This window comes from Oncorhynchus clarkii, chromosome 10 (genome assembly GCF_045791955.1).
Source record: "Oncorhynchus clarkii lewisi isolate Uvic-CL-2024 chromosome 10, UVic_Ocla_1.0, whole genome shotgun sequence".
NCBI lineage: Eukaryota > Metazoa > Chordata > Actinopteri > Salmoniformes > Salmonidae > Oncorhynchus > Oncorhynchus clarkii.
In genome coordinates, this window is record NC_092156.1 from 26,827,443 (window position 1) to 26,843,633 (window position 16,191).

General features: G+C 44.0%; 1 protein-coding gene across 1 annotated transcript in view; it reads left to right on the plus strand.

Moving 5' to 3' along the window:
• Positions 1–15,595, plus strand: part of LOC139418202 (protein phosphatase 1E-like) — a 78,896-nt gene extending 63,301 nt beyond the window's left edge. Inside the window, exons 2-7 of the mRNA XM_071167474.1 lie at positions 5,514–5,635; positions 9,842–10,041; positions 11,151–11,339; positions 11,575–11,718; positions 11,869–11,962; positions 13,535–15,595. Coding sequence (XP_071023575.1) covers positions 5,514–5,635; positions 9,842–10,041; positions 11,151–11,339; positions 11,575–11,718; positions 11,869–11,962; positions 13,535–14,451 — 1,666 coding nt within the window. The 3' untranslated portion in view covers positions 14,452–15,595. The remainder of the gene's footprint in view (positions 1–5,513; positions 5,636–9,841; positions 10,042–11,150; positions 11,340–11,574; positions 11,719–11,868; positions 11,963–13,534) is intronic.
• The last annotated feature ends 596 nt before the right edge of the window (positions 15,596–16,191 follow it).

Sequence of the window (16,191 nt, forward strand, 5' to 3'; positions counted from 1 at the left end):
TCTGATTTTTTAAAATCCAACTACCAATCTGTGCCCTTCTTTGCGAGGCATTAGAAAAGCTCCCTGGTCTTTTTGCTTGAATCTGTGCGTGAAATTCACTATTCGACTGAGGGACCTTGTTAAGCAAATGTTTACTCCTCAACTTATTTAGGCTTGCAAAAACAAAGGGGTTGAATACTAATTGGCTCAAGACATTTCAGCTTTTAATTTTGAATTGATTTGTAAACATTTCTAAAAACACATTTCCACTTTGACATTATGGGGTATTGTGTGTAGGCCAGTGACAATCTCAATCCATTTTAAATGCAGGCTGTAACACATCAAAAAGTGGAAAAAGTCAAGGGCTGTGAATACTTTCTGAAGGCACTGTATATAGAAATAACCCAGTAAAGGAGTTGTCAGCCAATAGATGAAAAAAACTGCAAGATGTGAAGCTCTAACACATTGTATCTGTTGTTGTCACGATGAGAAGCAATGCACGTAGTTAGGTTTGTAAAATAGAATTCACAGAGATAAATGTGTGAAAAGAGCCTCTCTCTCCTCCTCATCCCCATTTCTTCACACTGATCTGACTTCACTGTGTCGCACAAGTAGAGGGGGAACCTTATTGGCTGCTGACGAATGTGCCGGAGTCCCTCAGCCAATGAGGGCTACCCACGTCGGCACACGCCCCTCTCAGCAAGGCAGTGGCAGAGTATGTGAGCTAGCGAGAGAGAAAAAGCGAGGAAGAAAGACAGAGAATTTCTATGAATGGAAACGCGGAGAAGGTGGACTAGCAAAGATGGCAGCATGGCAGCTTGGGACCAATGAGGCTGTTAGCATCTCTCTCTCGCTGTAGCACTGTCATCCATATAATCGCATATAAGGAGACCATGCCTTACCTATGTCATGTATTTTTTCACACACACCACTTAACCACAGATCCACCCCACATTCTCTTCCTACACACACATACAATACTGTACACTCATACCACCACACAACCTCAGGCCATCTACCCACTCCCTGTCCTCTCCACATTCAGATAGAGTAGTATTTTTTTATGAGCAAGTGGGTCCAACTTGAAAGAGGGTTTATTTGAGAGTTAGATTGTTGGTGAATAAAATGATACCAGAGAGGAATCAAAAATGTGTTCAGTCAAAATAGATTTTGTACTGTGTTTTAAATTGACTCATCTCAGCACTCAACATTAATGCATTGAATTGTAGTGGTTTCAGAATAATCGTGACTCTTTTGGAAAACCACCAGTGGTATAGGAGGCCTTATGTTTATCTCCTACTCGTTGTAAGCATGTGTCATGGGATGACCACACGTGTGTGTGTGTGAGTGTCAGGAAAAGCTCTCTGCTTCTCTTGTCCAGCTCTCTACACACACACACCACCAACTTTAAACCCCAGAGAATATCCTGCCAACTGCTCTCTAGTAACACAGGAGTTACATAAGCACTGATACTAACCTGGCTACCTGTACTAGACCATTAGAGTCTAGTACACAAGACATCTTAATTTAGAATACAACAAATCTCCTCTGTAGCTCAGTTGGTAGAGCATGGCTCTTACAATGCTAGGATATTTTTGGGTTTGTAAAAAATTGATGCACGCATGACTGTAAGTCGCTTTGGATAAAAGCGTCTGCTAAATGGCATACATTATTATTATTATTATTATTATTAATATTATTACATTAACCAGCAATTAGTAAAATAATCTTTGCCTGAGTTAATAGGCTATAGTATCTGGAGCAGAGATAATCACATTTTAGGCTTAAGATCAACTTTGACTCATTCTTAACTTCTCGATCTAAATTAGAATATTGTGCAGTTAAAAATAACTTATGACCTTGCTATCAAATGTTATTAATGTAGCTGCAGTTTCAACATGATCTACATTTCAGAGGATACTGTAAATGTTTTTACTTTGTATGAGTCTCTGCCAAAAAGATATCAACTTCCCCGATGATAATTGTTACAATTGACCCAATATGTTAAACAGGTATTGTAGCTAGACTGGTTATCACTGCTTACCCGCAATAAGATGGAATGTGAACGTGTATGGCACTTGGCACAAAGAGACATTTAACCTGTTATCTGAGATATGTTAAGTTATCTCCTCATGTTAATTTGAGTATTCCTCTTATAGAGTAGCTAGGCTGAGTCACTTTGGTTACCCCCGTATACAGTGCTTATCATACAGTTAGGAATTCATGCCCCTTGGATTTCTTCACATTTTATTTTTATAAAGTGGGATTCAAATAGATTTAATTGTAATTTTTTTGTTAATGATCTACACAAAATACTGTGTAACGTTAAAGTGGAAGAAAAATCCATTATTTTTAATTAAAGGGGAAAAACCCCACTAATATACAGTGGGGATAACAAGTATTTGATACACTGCCGATTTTGCAGGTTTTCCTACTTACAAAGCATGAAGGGGCATGTAGAGGTCTGTCATTTTTATCATAGGTACACTTCAACTGTGAGAGACGGAATCTAAAACAAAAATCCAGAAAATCACATTGTATGATTTTTAAGTAATTAATTTGCATTTTATTGCATGACATAAGTATTTGATACATCAGAAAAGCAGAACTTAATATTTGGTACAGAAACTTTTGTTTGCAATTACAGAGATCAAACGTTTCCTGTAGTTCTTGACCAGGTTTGCACACACTGCAGTAGGGATTTTGGCCCACTCCTCCATACAGACCTTCTCCAGATCCTTCAGATTTCGGGGCTGTCGCTGGGCAATATGGACTTTCAGCTCCCTCCAAAGATTTTCTATTGGGTTCAGGTCTGGAGACTGGCTAGGCCACTCCAGCACCTTGACATGCTTCTTACGGAGCCACTCCTTAGTTGCCCTGGCTGTGTGTTTCGGGTCGTTGTCATGCTGGAAGACCCAGCCACGACCCATCTTTTGCTCTTCCTGAGGGAAGGAGGTTGTTGGCCAAGATCTCGCGATACATGGCCCCATTCATCCTCCCCTCAATACGGTGCAGACGTCCTGTCCCCTTTGCAGAAAATCATCCCCAAAGAATGATGTTTCCACCTTCCTGCTTCACGGTTGGGATGGTGTTCTTGGGGTTGTACTCATCCTTCTTCTTCCTCCAAACACGGCGAGTGGTTTAGACCAAAAAGCTCTATTTTTGTCTCATCAGACCACATACCTTCTCCCATTCCTCCTCTGGATCATCCAGATGGTCATTAGCAAACTTCAGACAGTCCTGGACATGCGCTGGCTTGAGCAGGGGGATCTTGCTTGCGCTGCAGGATTTTAATCCATGACGGCGTAGTGTGTTACTAATGGTTTTCTTTGAGACTGTGGTCCGAGCTCTCTTCAGGTCATTGACCAAGTCCTGCCGTGCAGTTCTGGGCTGATCCCTCACCTTCCTCATGATCATTGATTCCCCATGAGGTGAGATCTTGCATGGAGCCTCAGACCGAGGGTGATTGACCGTCATCTTGAACTTCTTCCATTTTCTAATAATTGCGCCAACAGTTGTTGCCTTCTCACCAAGCTGTTTGCCTATTCTCCTGTAGCCCATCCCAGCCTTGTGCAGGTCTACAATTTTAACCCTGATGTCCTTACACAGCTCTCTGGTCTTGGCCATTGTGGAGAGGTTGGAGTCTGTTTGATTGAGTGTGTGGACAGGTGTCTTTTATACAGGTAAAGAGTTCAAACAGGTGCAGTTAATACAGGTAATGAGTGCAGAACAGGAGGGCTTCTTAAAGAAAAACTAACAGGTCTGTGAGAGCCAGAATTCTTACTGGTTGGTAGGTGATCAAATACTTATGTCATGCAATAAAATGCAAATTAATTACTTAAAAATCATACAATGTGATTTTCTGGATTTTTGTTTTAGATTCCGTATCTCACAGATTAAGTGTACCTATGATAAAAATTACAGACCTCTACATGCTTTGTAAGTAGGAAAACCTGCAAAATCGGCACTGTATCAAATACTTGTTCTCCCCACTGTATATTTTAAAAATTCCAGTTGGTTGTTGATCATTGCTTGACAGCAATTCAAGTCTTGCCGAAGATTGTCAAGCAAATTTAAGTCAAACTTTAACTCGGCCAGTGTTTCCTTGATAAGCAACTCCAGTGTATATTTGGTGTTGTGTTTTAGGTTATTGTTCTGCTGAAAGGTGAATTTGTCTCACAGTGTCTGGTGGAAAGCAGACTGAACCAGGTTTTCATCTAGGATTTTGTATGTGCTTAGCTTCATTACGTTTATTTTTATTTTAAAAAAAACTCCTCAGTCCTTGTTGATGACAAGCATACCCATGATGCAGACACCACCATAGTTGAAAATATGGAAATTAGTACTCAGTCATGTGTTGGATATGCCCAAAACATAACGCTTTGTATTCAGGACAAAAACTTAATTCCTTTGCCACATTTTTTGCAGTATTACTTTAGTGCTTTGTTGCAAAACGGATGGAAGTTTTGTTCATTCAACTATATGCTTTTTAAGTAGGAAAACCTGCAAAATCGGCAGTGTATCAAATACTTGTTCTCCCCACTGTATTTACGCTCAGTGTGTCGTCTTGATCGCTGGTGAAAAGTTCATTTATTTTGTAGAATTGTCCATCTCTCTCCCTCTCTCTCTCTGTCGTGGTTAGAGGGATTAGTTCAGAGTGACATTCGTTATAGAATGGATGTTTCGGCGGTTGTCGTTCTTCGCGTTCAATGATACCGAATTCCTAGCTGCAGACAAGTAATTAATATCAAAGACTTGTTCTTATTCTGTCGGTATCGATAGTCTAAGAGTTTAACCACGTGGTATGGTTAAAATTTTCAGCAATGATCTACAACCTTTGTCCTTCTAATGGAGAAATTCATGGTCTGCAACCTTTAGCCATCTCGTAATTGAGGTAAGCTCGGTCTGCCGATCAAAAACCTGAGTGGGGGTTTTATTCGGAAGGGCCGAAAAGGGCTGTCCCAGGATGTCTGACCCTAACTGGGCTCAGGGGCGGTCCTCTGATTTAGTTCAAATCAAAAGGGAATTGTATTTTGTAGTCCAAAATCATATTACACAATTATACAAACAGTATCATACTCACTCATTCATCTTATACAACAATTAGATGTAAACCTCATATCTGAGGCTATTATATAAACAGCGTTATGGTAATGTGGCCACACCGTCTCCTATGAGCTTCCCCAAGTTGTGACAAACGGACCAGTTCGTAGCTGGATTCTTCACGGATCTTTTATACTTTCTCCGGAACATGAAATTTGTTTGTACCTCAAGTTCTGTGAGGTGGAAGGAATTCCTTTGTTGTCTCTGAAAATGTACTCTCTCTATACTGTGTGTCCATGAGGAGATGCTCAGGAATTTGCGACGTCTCTCTGACCACAGCAACCTAGTTGAAGGAGGCAAGGGAGAGGGGGATGGGGCTTGCTCTACCCAAAGAGCCCAACGTCATGACAACCTTCTTCCCTCTTCCTCCCACGCTTTGATCTCTCTTCCTTCCTGTTATAACGCCTCCATTTCCCTTTTTTTTCCTACAGTAACTGCCCCTTCTCCCTGGCGGCTGCCCTGGCACGGTCTACAGCAGACAGTGTTCTGCAGAGTGACCTCTCCATCTACCACATCCAGAAGACTGTTGAGGATGGAGTAGACCCTTTCCCCCGTGAGTCCCCTGTCAGCCCACGCCTGACATGCAAAATCAGGTCATGTACTGACCTAGCTAGGCTACTGTATGGACAGGGTTACTTGTTATACAATATATTAGCTGAAATTCAAAGCCTTTGTCAGTTTAGGTGTTGTTTCAGTCAACAACATGGACAAATGAGAAAAATCACCATTTGTATACTAATCTAATACTTAGCATTTAAACAGTTGCACTTCCTGGCTCACTTTTTTCATACCACAGTTTGATGCCATCCACTGTCACTTATAATTCCCTTTACTTTGTTAGTGACAAAATAAAGCACTCTGTGGAGCGAACAAGCGAGAGCAGAGGTCTTTTAGAAGAGAAGGAAACAGCAGTCTAAATAACCCTGCATCACTCCTTTAAGATCTCTGTGTTTTTGCCAGGGAGAGAGAGAAAGAGGCAGAAAGAGAATGCAGGGGAAATATTATATATATATAGTTGAAGTCGGAAGTTTACATACACCTTAGCCAAATAAATGTAAACTCAGTTTTTCACAATTCCTGACATTTAATCCTAGTAAAAATTCCCTGTCTTAGGTCAGTTAGGATCAACACTTTATTTTAAGAATGTGAATTCAAAATAAATCACTGACAGTGTCACCAGAAAAGCAGCCCCATACCATCACACCACCTCCTCCATGCTTCACGGTGGGAACCACACATGCGGAGATCATCCGTTCACCTACTCTGCGTCTCACAAAGACACAGGGGCTGCAACCAAAAATCTCAAATTTAGACTCATCAGACCAAAGGACAGATTTCCACCAGTCTAATGTCCATTCCTCATGTTTCTTGGCCCAAGCAAGTCTCTTCTTATTATTGGTGTCCTTTAGTAGTGGTTCCTTTGCAGCAATTCAACCATGAAGGCCTGATTCACACAGTCTCCTATGAACAGTTGATGTTGAGATGTATCTGTTACTTGAACTAAGTAAAGCATTATTTGGGCTGCAATCTGAGGTGCTGTTAACTCTAATGAACGTATCCTCTGTAGCAGAGCTAATTCTGCGTCATCCTTTCCTATAGCGGTCCTCATGAGAGACAGTTTCATCATAGCGCTTTATGGTTTTTGAGACTGCACTTGAAGAAACTTTTGAAGTTCTTTACTTTTTCCAGATTGACTGACCTTCATGTCTTAAAGTAATGCTGGACTGTCGTTTCTCTTTCGTTTCTCTCTTTTATCAAATAGGGCTATCTTCTGTATACCACCCCTACCTTGTCACAACACAACTGATTGTCTCAAACAATTTAAGATGGAAATAAATTCCAGAAATTAACTTTAACAAGGCGCACCTGTTAATTGAAATGCATTCCAGGTGACTACCTCATGAAGCTGATTGAGAAAATGCAAAGAGTGTGTAAAGCTGTCATCAAGGAAAAGGGTGGCTACTTTGAATAATATAAAATATTAAATATATTTTGATTTGTTTAACACTTTTTTGGTTACTACATGGTTCCATATGTGTTATTTCATAGTTTTGATGTCTTTTATTCTACAATGTAGAAAATAGTACAAATAAATAAACCCCCCCCCCCCCGTCCAAACTTTTGACTGGTACTGTATAAACTCAGCAAATAAAGAAACGTCCCTTTTTCAGGACCCTGTCTTCCAAACATAATTAGGAAAAATCCAAATAACTTCACAGATCTTCATTGTAAAGGGTTTCCCATGCTTGTTCAATTAACCATAAACAATTAATGAACATGCACCTGTGGAATGGTCATTAAGATACTAACAGCTTACAGATGGTAGGCAATTAAGGTCACAGTGATGACAACTTAGGACACTAAAGAGACCTTTCTACTGACTCTGGAAAAACCCAAAAGAAAGATGCCCAGGGTCCCTGCTCATCTGCGTGAACGTGCCTTAGGTATTCTGCAAGGAGGCATGAGAACTGAATATTTTGCCAGGGCAATAAATTGCAATGTCCGTACTGTGAGACACCTAAGACAGCGCTACAGGGAGACAGGACAGACAGCTGATCGTCCTCGCAGTGGCAGACCACGTGTAACAACACCTGCGCAGGATCGTTACATCCGAACATCACACCTGATGGACAGGTACAGGATGGCAACAACAACTGCCCGAGTTACACCAGGAACACACAATCCCTCCATCAGTGCTCAGACTGTCCACAATAGGCTGAGAGAGGCTGGACTGAGGGCTTGTAGGCCTGTTGTAAGGCAGGTCGACATCACCGGCAACAATGTTGCCTATGTGCACAAACCCACAGTTGCTGGACTAGACAGGACTGGCAAAAAGTGCTCTTCACTAACGAGTCGCGGTTTTGTCTCACCAGGGGTGATGGTCGGATTTGGGTTTATCGTTGAAGGAATGTGCGTTACACAGAGGCCTGTACTCTGGAGCGGGATCGATTTGGAGGTGGAGGGTCGGTCATGGTCTGGGGTGGTGTGTCACAGCATCATCGGACTGAGCTTGTTGTCATTGCAGGCAATCTCATCGCTGTGCGTTACAGGGAAGGCATCCTCCTCCCTCATGTGGTACCCTTCCTGCAGGCTGATCCTGACATGACCCTCCAGCATGACAATGATACCAGTCATACTGCTCGTTCTGTGCGTGATTTCCTGCAAGACAGGAATGTCAGTGTTCTGCCATGGCCAGCGAAGAGCCCAGATCTCAATTCCATTGAGCACGTCTGGGACCAGTTGGATCGGAGGGTGAGGGCTAGGGTCATTCCCCCAGAAATGTCCAGGAACTTGCAGGTGCCTTGGTGGAAGAGTGGAGTAACATCGCACAGCAAGAACTGGCAAATCTGGTGCAGTCCATGAGGAGGAGATGCACTTAATGTACTTAATGCAGCTGGTGGCCACACCAGATACTGACTGTTACTTTTGATTTTGACAACCCCCCTTTGTTCAGGGACACATTATTCAATTTATGTTTGTCACATGTCTGTGGAACTTGTTCAATGTATGTCTCAGTTGTTGAATCTTGTTATGTTCATACAAATATTTACACGTTACGTTTGCTGAAAATAAATGCAGTTGACAGTAAGAGGACGTTTCTATTTTTGCTGAGTTTATATATGTACTTTATTTACACTGAGTGTACAAAACATTAAGAACACCTTCCTAATACTGAGTTGCACCCCCTTTTGCTCTCAGAACAGCCTCAATTCGTCAGGGCATGGACTCTTCATGGTGTCAAAAGCATTCCATATTGACTCCATTGCTTCCCACAGTTGTGTCAAGTTGGCTGGATATCCTTTGGGTGGTGGACCATTCTTGATACACACGGGAAACTGTTTAGTGTGAAAAAGTCAGAAGCATTACATTTAACAATATAATCATAGTGTTACTCCTCACAAGCAAACAAAAGACAGGGGTTAGCCAGGGGAGAGAGACATGAGAGGTTAGGCGTGCAGACAATCGGTGACCTATTCCCATTAAATCTGGTAGGAGTGCAGTCTGCAGCACACAGACGGAGACGGTGTGGAGGAGAAAATGTCAGCCATCCCCTCCGGGAGACCCAGCCGGCGAGATCACTTCTTCATGACATCCTCTTTTTCCCTCCTTCCGCCATCTCTCTGTCCGTTTCCCCAGCCCCCAACCCATTTGCCAGACGGCCTCTCTTGCCCACTTGTCCTTAATTCCACTGGAACCATCTTCTCTATTCCATTGAGCCGTTTCCCCTTGTATTCCCCATGTAAGGCTCCATGTTAGCTTGCATGAGTGGCTTTGGGTTGGTTCAAGTGTGACAGATCTCAAGTATGGAAAACAGGGGTTCCCAGACTAATGGGTCATTTGGGAGTGTGTGTGTGTGTGTGTGTGTGTGTGTGTGTGTGTGTGTGTGTGTGTGTGTGTGTGTGTGTGTGTGTGTGTGTGTCATTGTAAATAAGAATTTGTTCTTAACTGACTTGCCTAGTTAAATAAAAACATGCATGTATATTATTCGGCACATTCTTTTCATGTGACTATATGCATCTGTATGCCATTCTTTTCACCAGTGCACTAATGCATCCATGTATAGTGTATTGTGTGTAGTGAATGGTGTGTAGTGTGTAGTGTGTAGTGTATGGTGTGTAGTGTATAGTGTGTAGTGTATGGTGTGTAGTGTGTAGTGTATAGTGTGTAGTGTATGGTGTGTAGTGTACTGTATGTGTGTGAGCCTGTGGTCTGATCACATGCCATTTGTGTGTTTGTTTATGCGTGTGTCGTCTTTTAGAGATTGAGTCGGTGGCATTTGCCAGGCTCATTTTCAACAAACTGTGTGAAACATGCTGCCTGTGGCTGAAAGACTTCCCTTACCGCCGCCGCCCTCAGCCCTACTACGAGACTTCCATCCACGCCATCAAAAACATGCGCCGCAAGATGGAGGACAAACATATCGTCATCCCCGACTTCAACACTCTCTTCAACATACAGGTAAGCATGAACAGAGTAGTCATTAACCATAGGTCTAGGATCAGTTCAACATAGAGGTAAGCATGAACATAGTAGTCATTAACCATAGGTCTAGGATCAGTTCAACATACAGGTAAGCATGAACAGAGTCGTCCTTAACCACAGATCTAGGATCAGTTCACTCTAGCATGGTTAATGAGGATAGAAGATTTTAACCACAGATTTAGGATCAGATTACCTGTGGGTAAACCCAGTAGACTAACCCGGTGGGCTAATCCAGATGCCCTGCAGGGAAGCTACCATCTCACTTCACTATAGGGAGAAGATCAATAAAACTCCACTATCCAACTTATTCCCAATACAGCCCCAATGAGAGCAGTAAATAATAGCACATTAGGTGGCTGCCAATGAATTAAATGCTTCTAATAGCATTATTGGCCATAGTGCTCTAGCATGCTTCCTCGGGCACACACACACACACACACAAACAGACTGACAGACTGACACACACACCACACCCCAGGCTGATAATGGCATTTTATCTGAGCCACACAGAGTCAATCAGATATGTCATTGAAATCCTATCCTTATTGGTTTGCCAGTCATTCCAAATGATTATGGATAATTCCCTCACATCCCTTCTGAACCAACCGACCAATGAGAAATCCCAGACAGGCAGACACACCAGCTCAAAGATCCTCATATAATGAGATAATTATTCTGTCGGATCAAATGTTTATCCATTCTATTAAGCGTGCTAGTGGTGGGTAAGCCGGCTAATTGGCATTAAACCCCAGTTAATTAAAGCAGAGTGGAGACACAAACCGGTTATATTTGGATTTGCATATTCGCGACGAGGCACTACACATGCCATTCATGGAAAACGCACAACGTCATGAGAGTGACACACAGCTATGCTGTATACCCAATGGTAATTTAAATTTACTATGACCAGTTAAGTTTGTTTATGGAACCTTGTTGTAAAGATGATTGAGATTGGACAGATGAATGCTTTGCATTGCTTCAGATGTTTACATAGATGTTTACAAAGCATGAGAGTCATTATTGAAGCTATATGACATTGCAGGTCATACTGTGTTAACCTTTGACCTTACACTGTGTGTTTTCAGGACCAGGAGGAGCAGGCCTTCTTCGCCGTGTTCGATGGCCACGGGGGCGTGGACGCTGCCATCTATGCCGCCAACCACCTCCACGTCAACATGGTGCACCAGGAGTGCTTCAGCCAGGATCCAGGGGAGGCCCTTTGTCGCGCCTTCAGAGTCACCGACGAACGCTTCATCCGGAAAGCTAAGATGGAGGTAAGGGCTCAAACATTGGCCAAATTAATCTTGAAGGTTTCATTTCAATACTACTGGTATTGTAGAACTGCAGAGAGGCAAGGTTAGTTCAAATGTCTGAGCATTTGTTATTACTGTTCAGAATTTGCTTCTAATAGATGTAACATTTCTGTGAATCATAGTAAACAGTTATTACTGTACACTCATGTATTTATGTCTAAATGTGTGTGTGTGTGTGTGTGTGTGTGTGTGACAGAACCTGCGCTGCGGCACCACGGGGGTGGTGACCTTCCTGAGGGGGCGGACCCTGTACGTGGCCTGGCTGGGGGACTCTCAGGTCATGCTGGTCAAGAAGGGCCAGGCCGTGGAACTGATGAAGCCTCATAAGCCTGACAGAGAGGTAATGCACACAGACACACACGCAAAACACACTCACTTAATTACTGTTCATTTCACACACAGGCGCTAACATCACTTAAGCAGAGATGTCTGTCACATATACAAGCACATACCGTTATACATAATACCATCTTTCTCTCTCCCAATACAGGATGAGAAGCAGCGTATTGAAGCTCTGGGAGGCTGTGTCATCTGGTTCGGCACATGGAGGGTTAATGGCAGCCTGTCCGTATCCAGAGCCATAGGTACACCAACAATCACCCTCTGCCTTATACAATTACCATATATAGTACAGACTGCAGCTGCTGTACCAAGTCTGTTGCTGAGTCCCCCCTGGACCGCCTCTGGTTGGAGGGTGTGTGTGTGTTACCTTGGTCACCGCCAGCGTGAATGAGAAGAGTGTTGATAAAATTGAGAGGTCAGCAAGGGGTCGGAGTATGTCGTGTAGGTGTGTCCTGCAGAGAGTGTGAATGTGTGCCTGCATACTTAGCAGGAGGCCAATAATCAGTCTAAACTATTTGGGTGATTATGCGAGCGCCAGAGCAGAGAGGTCATGACAGAGTCTAATGGGCCACAGCCAAGGGCCAGCTGACACAGTGCTGAGTGGGAGACAAATAGCAACCCAGAGGTGGGGGGTGGGGGTTGCCTGTACCTATATGCATACACGAGTGTATGTAACCAGTCTGATTTCCCAGCAGCTATTTACATCTTAATGGAATAATCTCACAGCTCCAATACTACAACATCACTGGCATCAACATAGGAATTGACTGTAAAGACTGCCTTAGAATCCATCCTGTACCTATTCACATACACAACAGGGTTGGGGTCATTTCAAATTGAAGTCATTCTATTCAGGAAGGGATTTTTATTTTTAAATAGCTTAGATGCACTTTTTTCAATTATTGATTTGGAATTTCAGTTAACTGACCTTTTTTTTACCCCTTTTTCATGGTATCCAATTAGATAGTTACAGCCGTGTGTCCTCCGAAACACAACCCAACCAAGCCGCACTACTTCTTGACACAATGCCCACTTAACCCGGAAGCCAACCCAATGTGTCAAAGGAAAATACCATACAACTGCACTGCACCCTGCCTGCCACAGGAGTCGTTAGTGCGCGATAGGACAAGGACATCCCTGCCGGCCAAACCCTCCCCTAACCCAGACGACGCTGGGCCAATTGTTCGCCGCCCCATGGGTCTCTCGGTCGCGGCCGGCTGCGATAGAGCTTGGACTCGAATCCAGAATCTCTAGTGGCACAGCTAACACTGCGATGCAGTGTCTTACATCACTGCACCAATCGGGAGACCACTGACCTCAATTCTAATTGACCTCAAGCACTGATTCACAAGGCAACTTGAGGCTAGCTTCTAGTCTTATTTCCCGGTAGCTATTTTAGTGGTGGCTAGTGAGGAAGCCCTACTGTGACCTTCTGTTCCCAAATCCTAAAGCTTCCCTAATCTGATATCAAAACAACCACACTGATATTCATTTACATGTTTATATAAATAAATTAGTCACAAAAAGCTGAACAGAAAGCAAAGGCGGCAAGCAGCAGATATTATATTATTATTTATTAAATTAAAATGGATTATTTGTTTTTCTCCACCTTGATTTCAAAACAGATGCATAGTATGGTGGACATGACAGAAACAGCTGCACGGAATATCAAATTATATTGCTTTCAGCTCTTTGGGGTGTTTATGCCCAGGTTGCTGTTCAGCACTTTGACAAATGTTTCAATGATAACATTTTTTACAATATATGATTTGTTTCCCTCGTTTCTTATCTCTCTTTCTCTTGGTGATTGACAGGCGACAATGAGCACAAGCCCTACATCTCTGGCGATGCCGACCACAACATAGTCACATTGGATGGCACGGAGGACTACTTGATCTTGGCCTGCGACGGCTTCTACGACACAGTCAGTCCTGATGAGGCGGTGCGTGTGGTCAGCGACCACCTGACGGAGAACAGCGGCGACAGCACCATGGTGGCCCACAAGCTGGTGGCCTCGGCCCGCGATGCTGGCTCCAGCGACAACATCTCCGTCATTGTGGTCTTCCTTAGAGACCTCCGCGCGCCCCCCCCGGGAGAGGAGGAGGGGGCAGGGGAGGAAATAGAGGATGAGGAGGTGGAGGAGGAAGGGCAAGGGGAGATGGCATGCCAGGACGGGGGTACCGCGGACGTTGGGGGGAAGAGTCACTGTTTCCTGCAGCAGTGCTCGGCTCCAGCCGACCTGGGCTATGAAGACCGCATGGACTCATTGACGGACAGAACCACCCTAGGCCTGCTGGGCCCCACATTGGGAGAGGAGGGTCCGATCAGGCTCCCCCTGGCCAGCTCACACCCGTCCCCGTCCTTAGGCCTCACCCAGAACCTCATGCCTGCCGAGGGCCATGGCGCGGCCTGGTTGCCCTGTCTAGAAGAGGGGCTAAAGGGCTCCAGGCACAAGCCCCGGCCTAAACTCCGAGTCCCCACCTGCCAGGATCCCAGCTCAGATGGACAATGGCCCCTGGCGGCCGCCCTGTTTGGCTACGCGGGGAGGCACACCCGGAGGATGGAGTGCGTGAGCCCCAGATGGGGGTGGTGGTCCCGGGATTGGGGCCGAGCGCCCAGGGAGCTGCCCGGCCTGCTGCACTCCACCCGTAGTGTGCCCTACCCCCAGCGCTGCCCTGAGAGAAGGCCTGGGGTGGCCCTCCCCCACCTACCCAACGTCAGCAGAGTCTGATGATGTGACATAATCTCCACTAGCTCCTCTCTCTCCTGCCCCTTCCTTTATCTGACTACAGTCATTAATTCATCCATCCATCATAAACTCCCCATCCAGGACACTGGCACCCCGTCCGTCCGTTCATCTCTACATGCACCTACCCCTCCCCATAGCCACACAGCCCCATTCAGGAGGCCGGACATAACAATTTACTGCTCCTGGCCCATATTGCAAACACATACTGTACTGTACTCTCAGATTCATAATGGAATACACATTATCTACTCACTCCATCTCCATAAATGGGAGTAGTTAATACAGGATTATAAGATTAGTGGTCACTTACCTGAATAAATCCAACATGTATAGACCGATATGTATTCCAGATGGGGTTACAATAGAGGATAATGGCATCTAAAAGGGGGATATTATTAAGAAATTATATCATATTTATAATGTTGGGGATGACGTCATCCAAGAGCAGACATTAATCAGTACGTGCTATGCCTGTCAAATTGATGGTTACATAACACTAAACACAAGATGTGTTCTCATTGACGAGAAGTCTTTCCCAACAGGTTGGGTGTGAGTAAGTTATCTATCAGGCATTGCAAGACTTACTGGGCCAGAATAGTTGAGACAAAGCAGCAGAACATATGCCTTCATTATCTGTCACTTAAGACCATTTCCTGAAAAAGAAAAATGGATGGGAATTTTGAGCCTCAGTCGACAAAGTCCCTTCTAAGCTTCCCATTACAATGCGGACCCATGTGTGTCATATCACTTACATGGGCTACTTAACCAATCACTATGCTGCTTTATAATTTCACTAACAATAATAGAGCATAAGCATGATCAATGTCAAAGTCTTCATCTCTGGTTTGACAAATATAGTAAATTAATCTTAATCTCATTATCCTTTCAAATGTAAATGGTATTTTTTCTGAAACTCCATAGTTTCAGCAGGTAGCCTAGTGGTTAGAGCATTGGACTAGTTACCAGAAGTGTTGCTAGATTGAATCCCTGAGTTGACAAGGTAAATTCTGTTCTGCCCCTGAACAAGGCAGATAACCCACTGTTCCTAGGTCGTCATTGTAAATAAGAATGTGTTCTTAACTGACTTGTCTAGTTAAATAAAAGTTTTAAAAAATAAAATAGTAAATGCTATCTAGCAATGACTAGGTTCTATAAAATGTGCCTCCACTTTCCTGGCCCAGGCAACCACCATTCAATATTTATCAAAGAAGGTTAATTCTCGCTGTTGGAAAAACCCATCTTTATACCCTTAAGAAAACAGGAATTGTTTGTGCCATTCCTGACATTTTCAACTTTTACTAACACATTGTGCCATTTCCATACTTTTGTTTAAAACCTCACCTGCTCCCGCTCCAGTCTCATTGAGTTCCCAGGGGCAGGAGACAAGGGCACATGAAACAAGTGACCAAACCACCTCAGTGACCCACAGTCACACGGAGAAACACCCCCAGCCAGTCAGTCAGTTCCCAATCACTGTCATTGCTTACTGCTCCTCTGAAACAACTAGTCGTCGGTCGCCTGCTGGCCTACCCACTGAAAAGCATGGTGGTCATTTACAGAAGGCCATTTGGACAGTCACCATTAAGCATCTCCAGAGAGCAGAATGTATTCCAGTTGTAGAATGTACATGGAGCCTTCCCGGGACCTTCATAGATGGCCCAATAGGACTGAGACAGTAGTGGTGTTCTGGACTTGTAGCGACGCTCCCTGTGTGGATGTAAG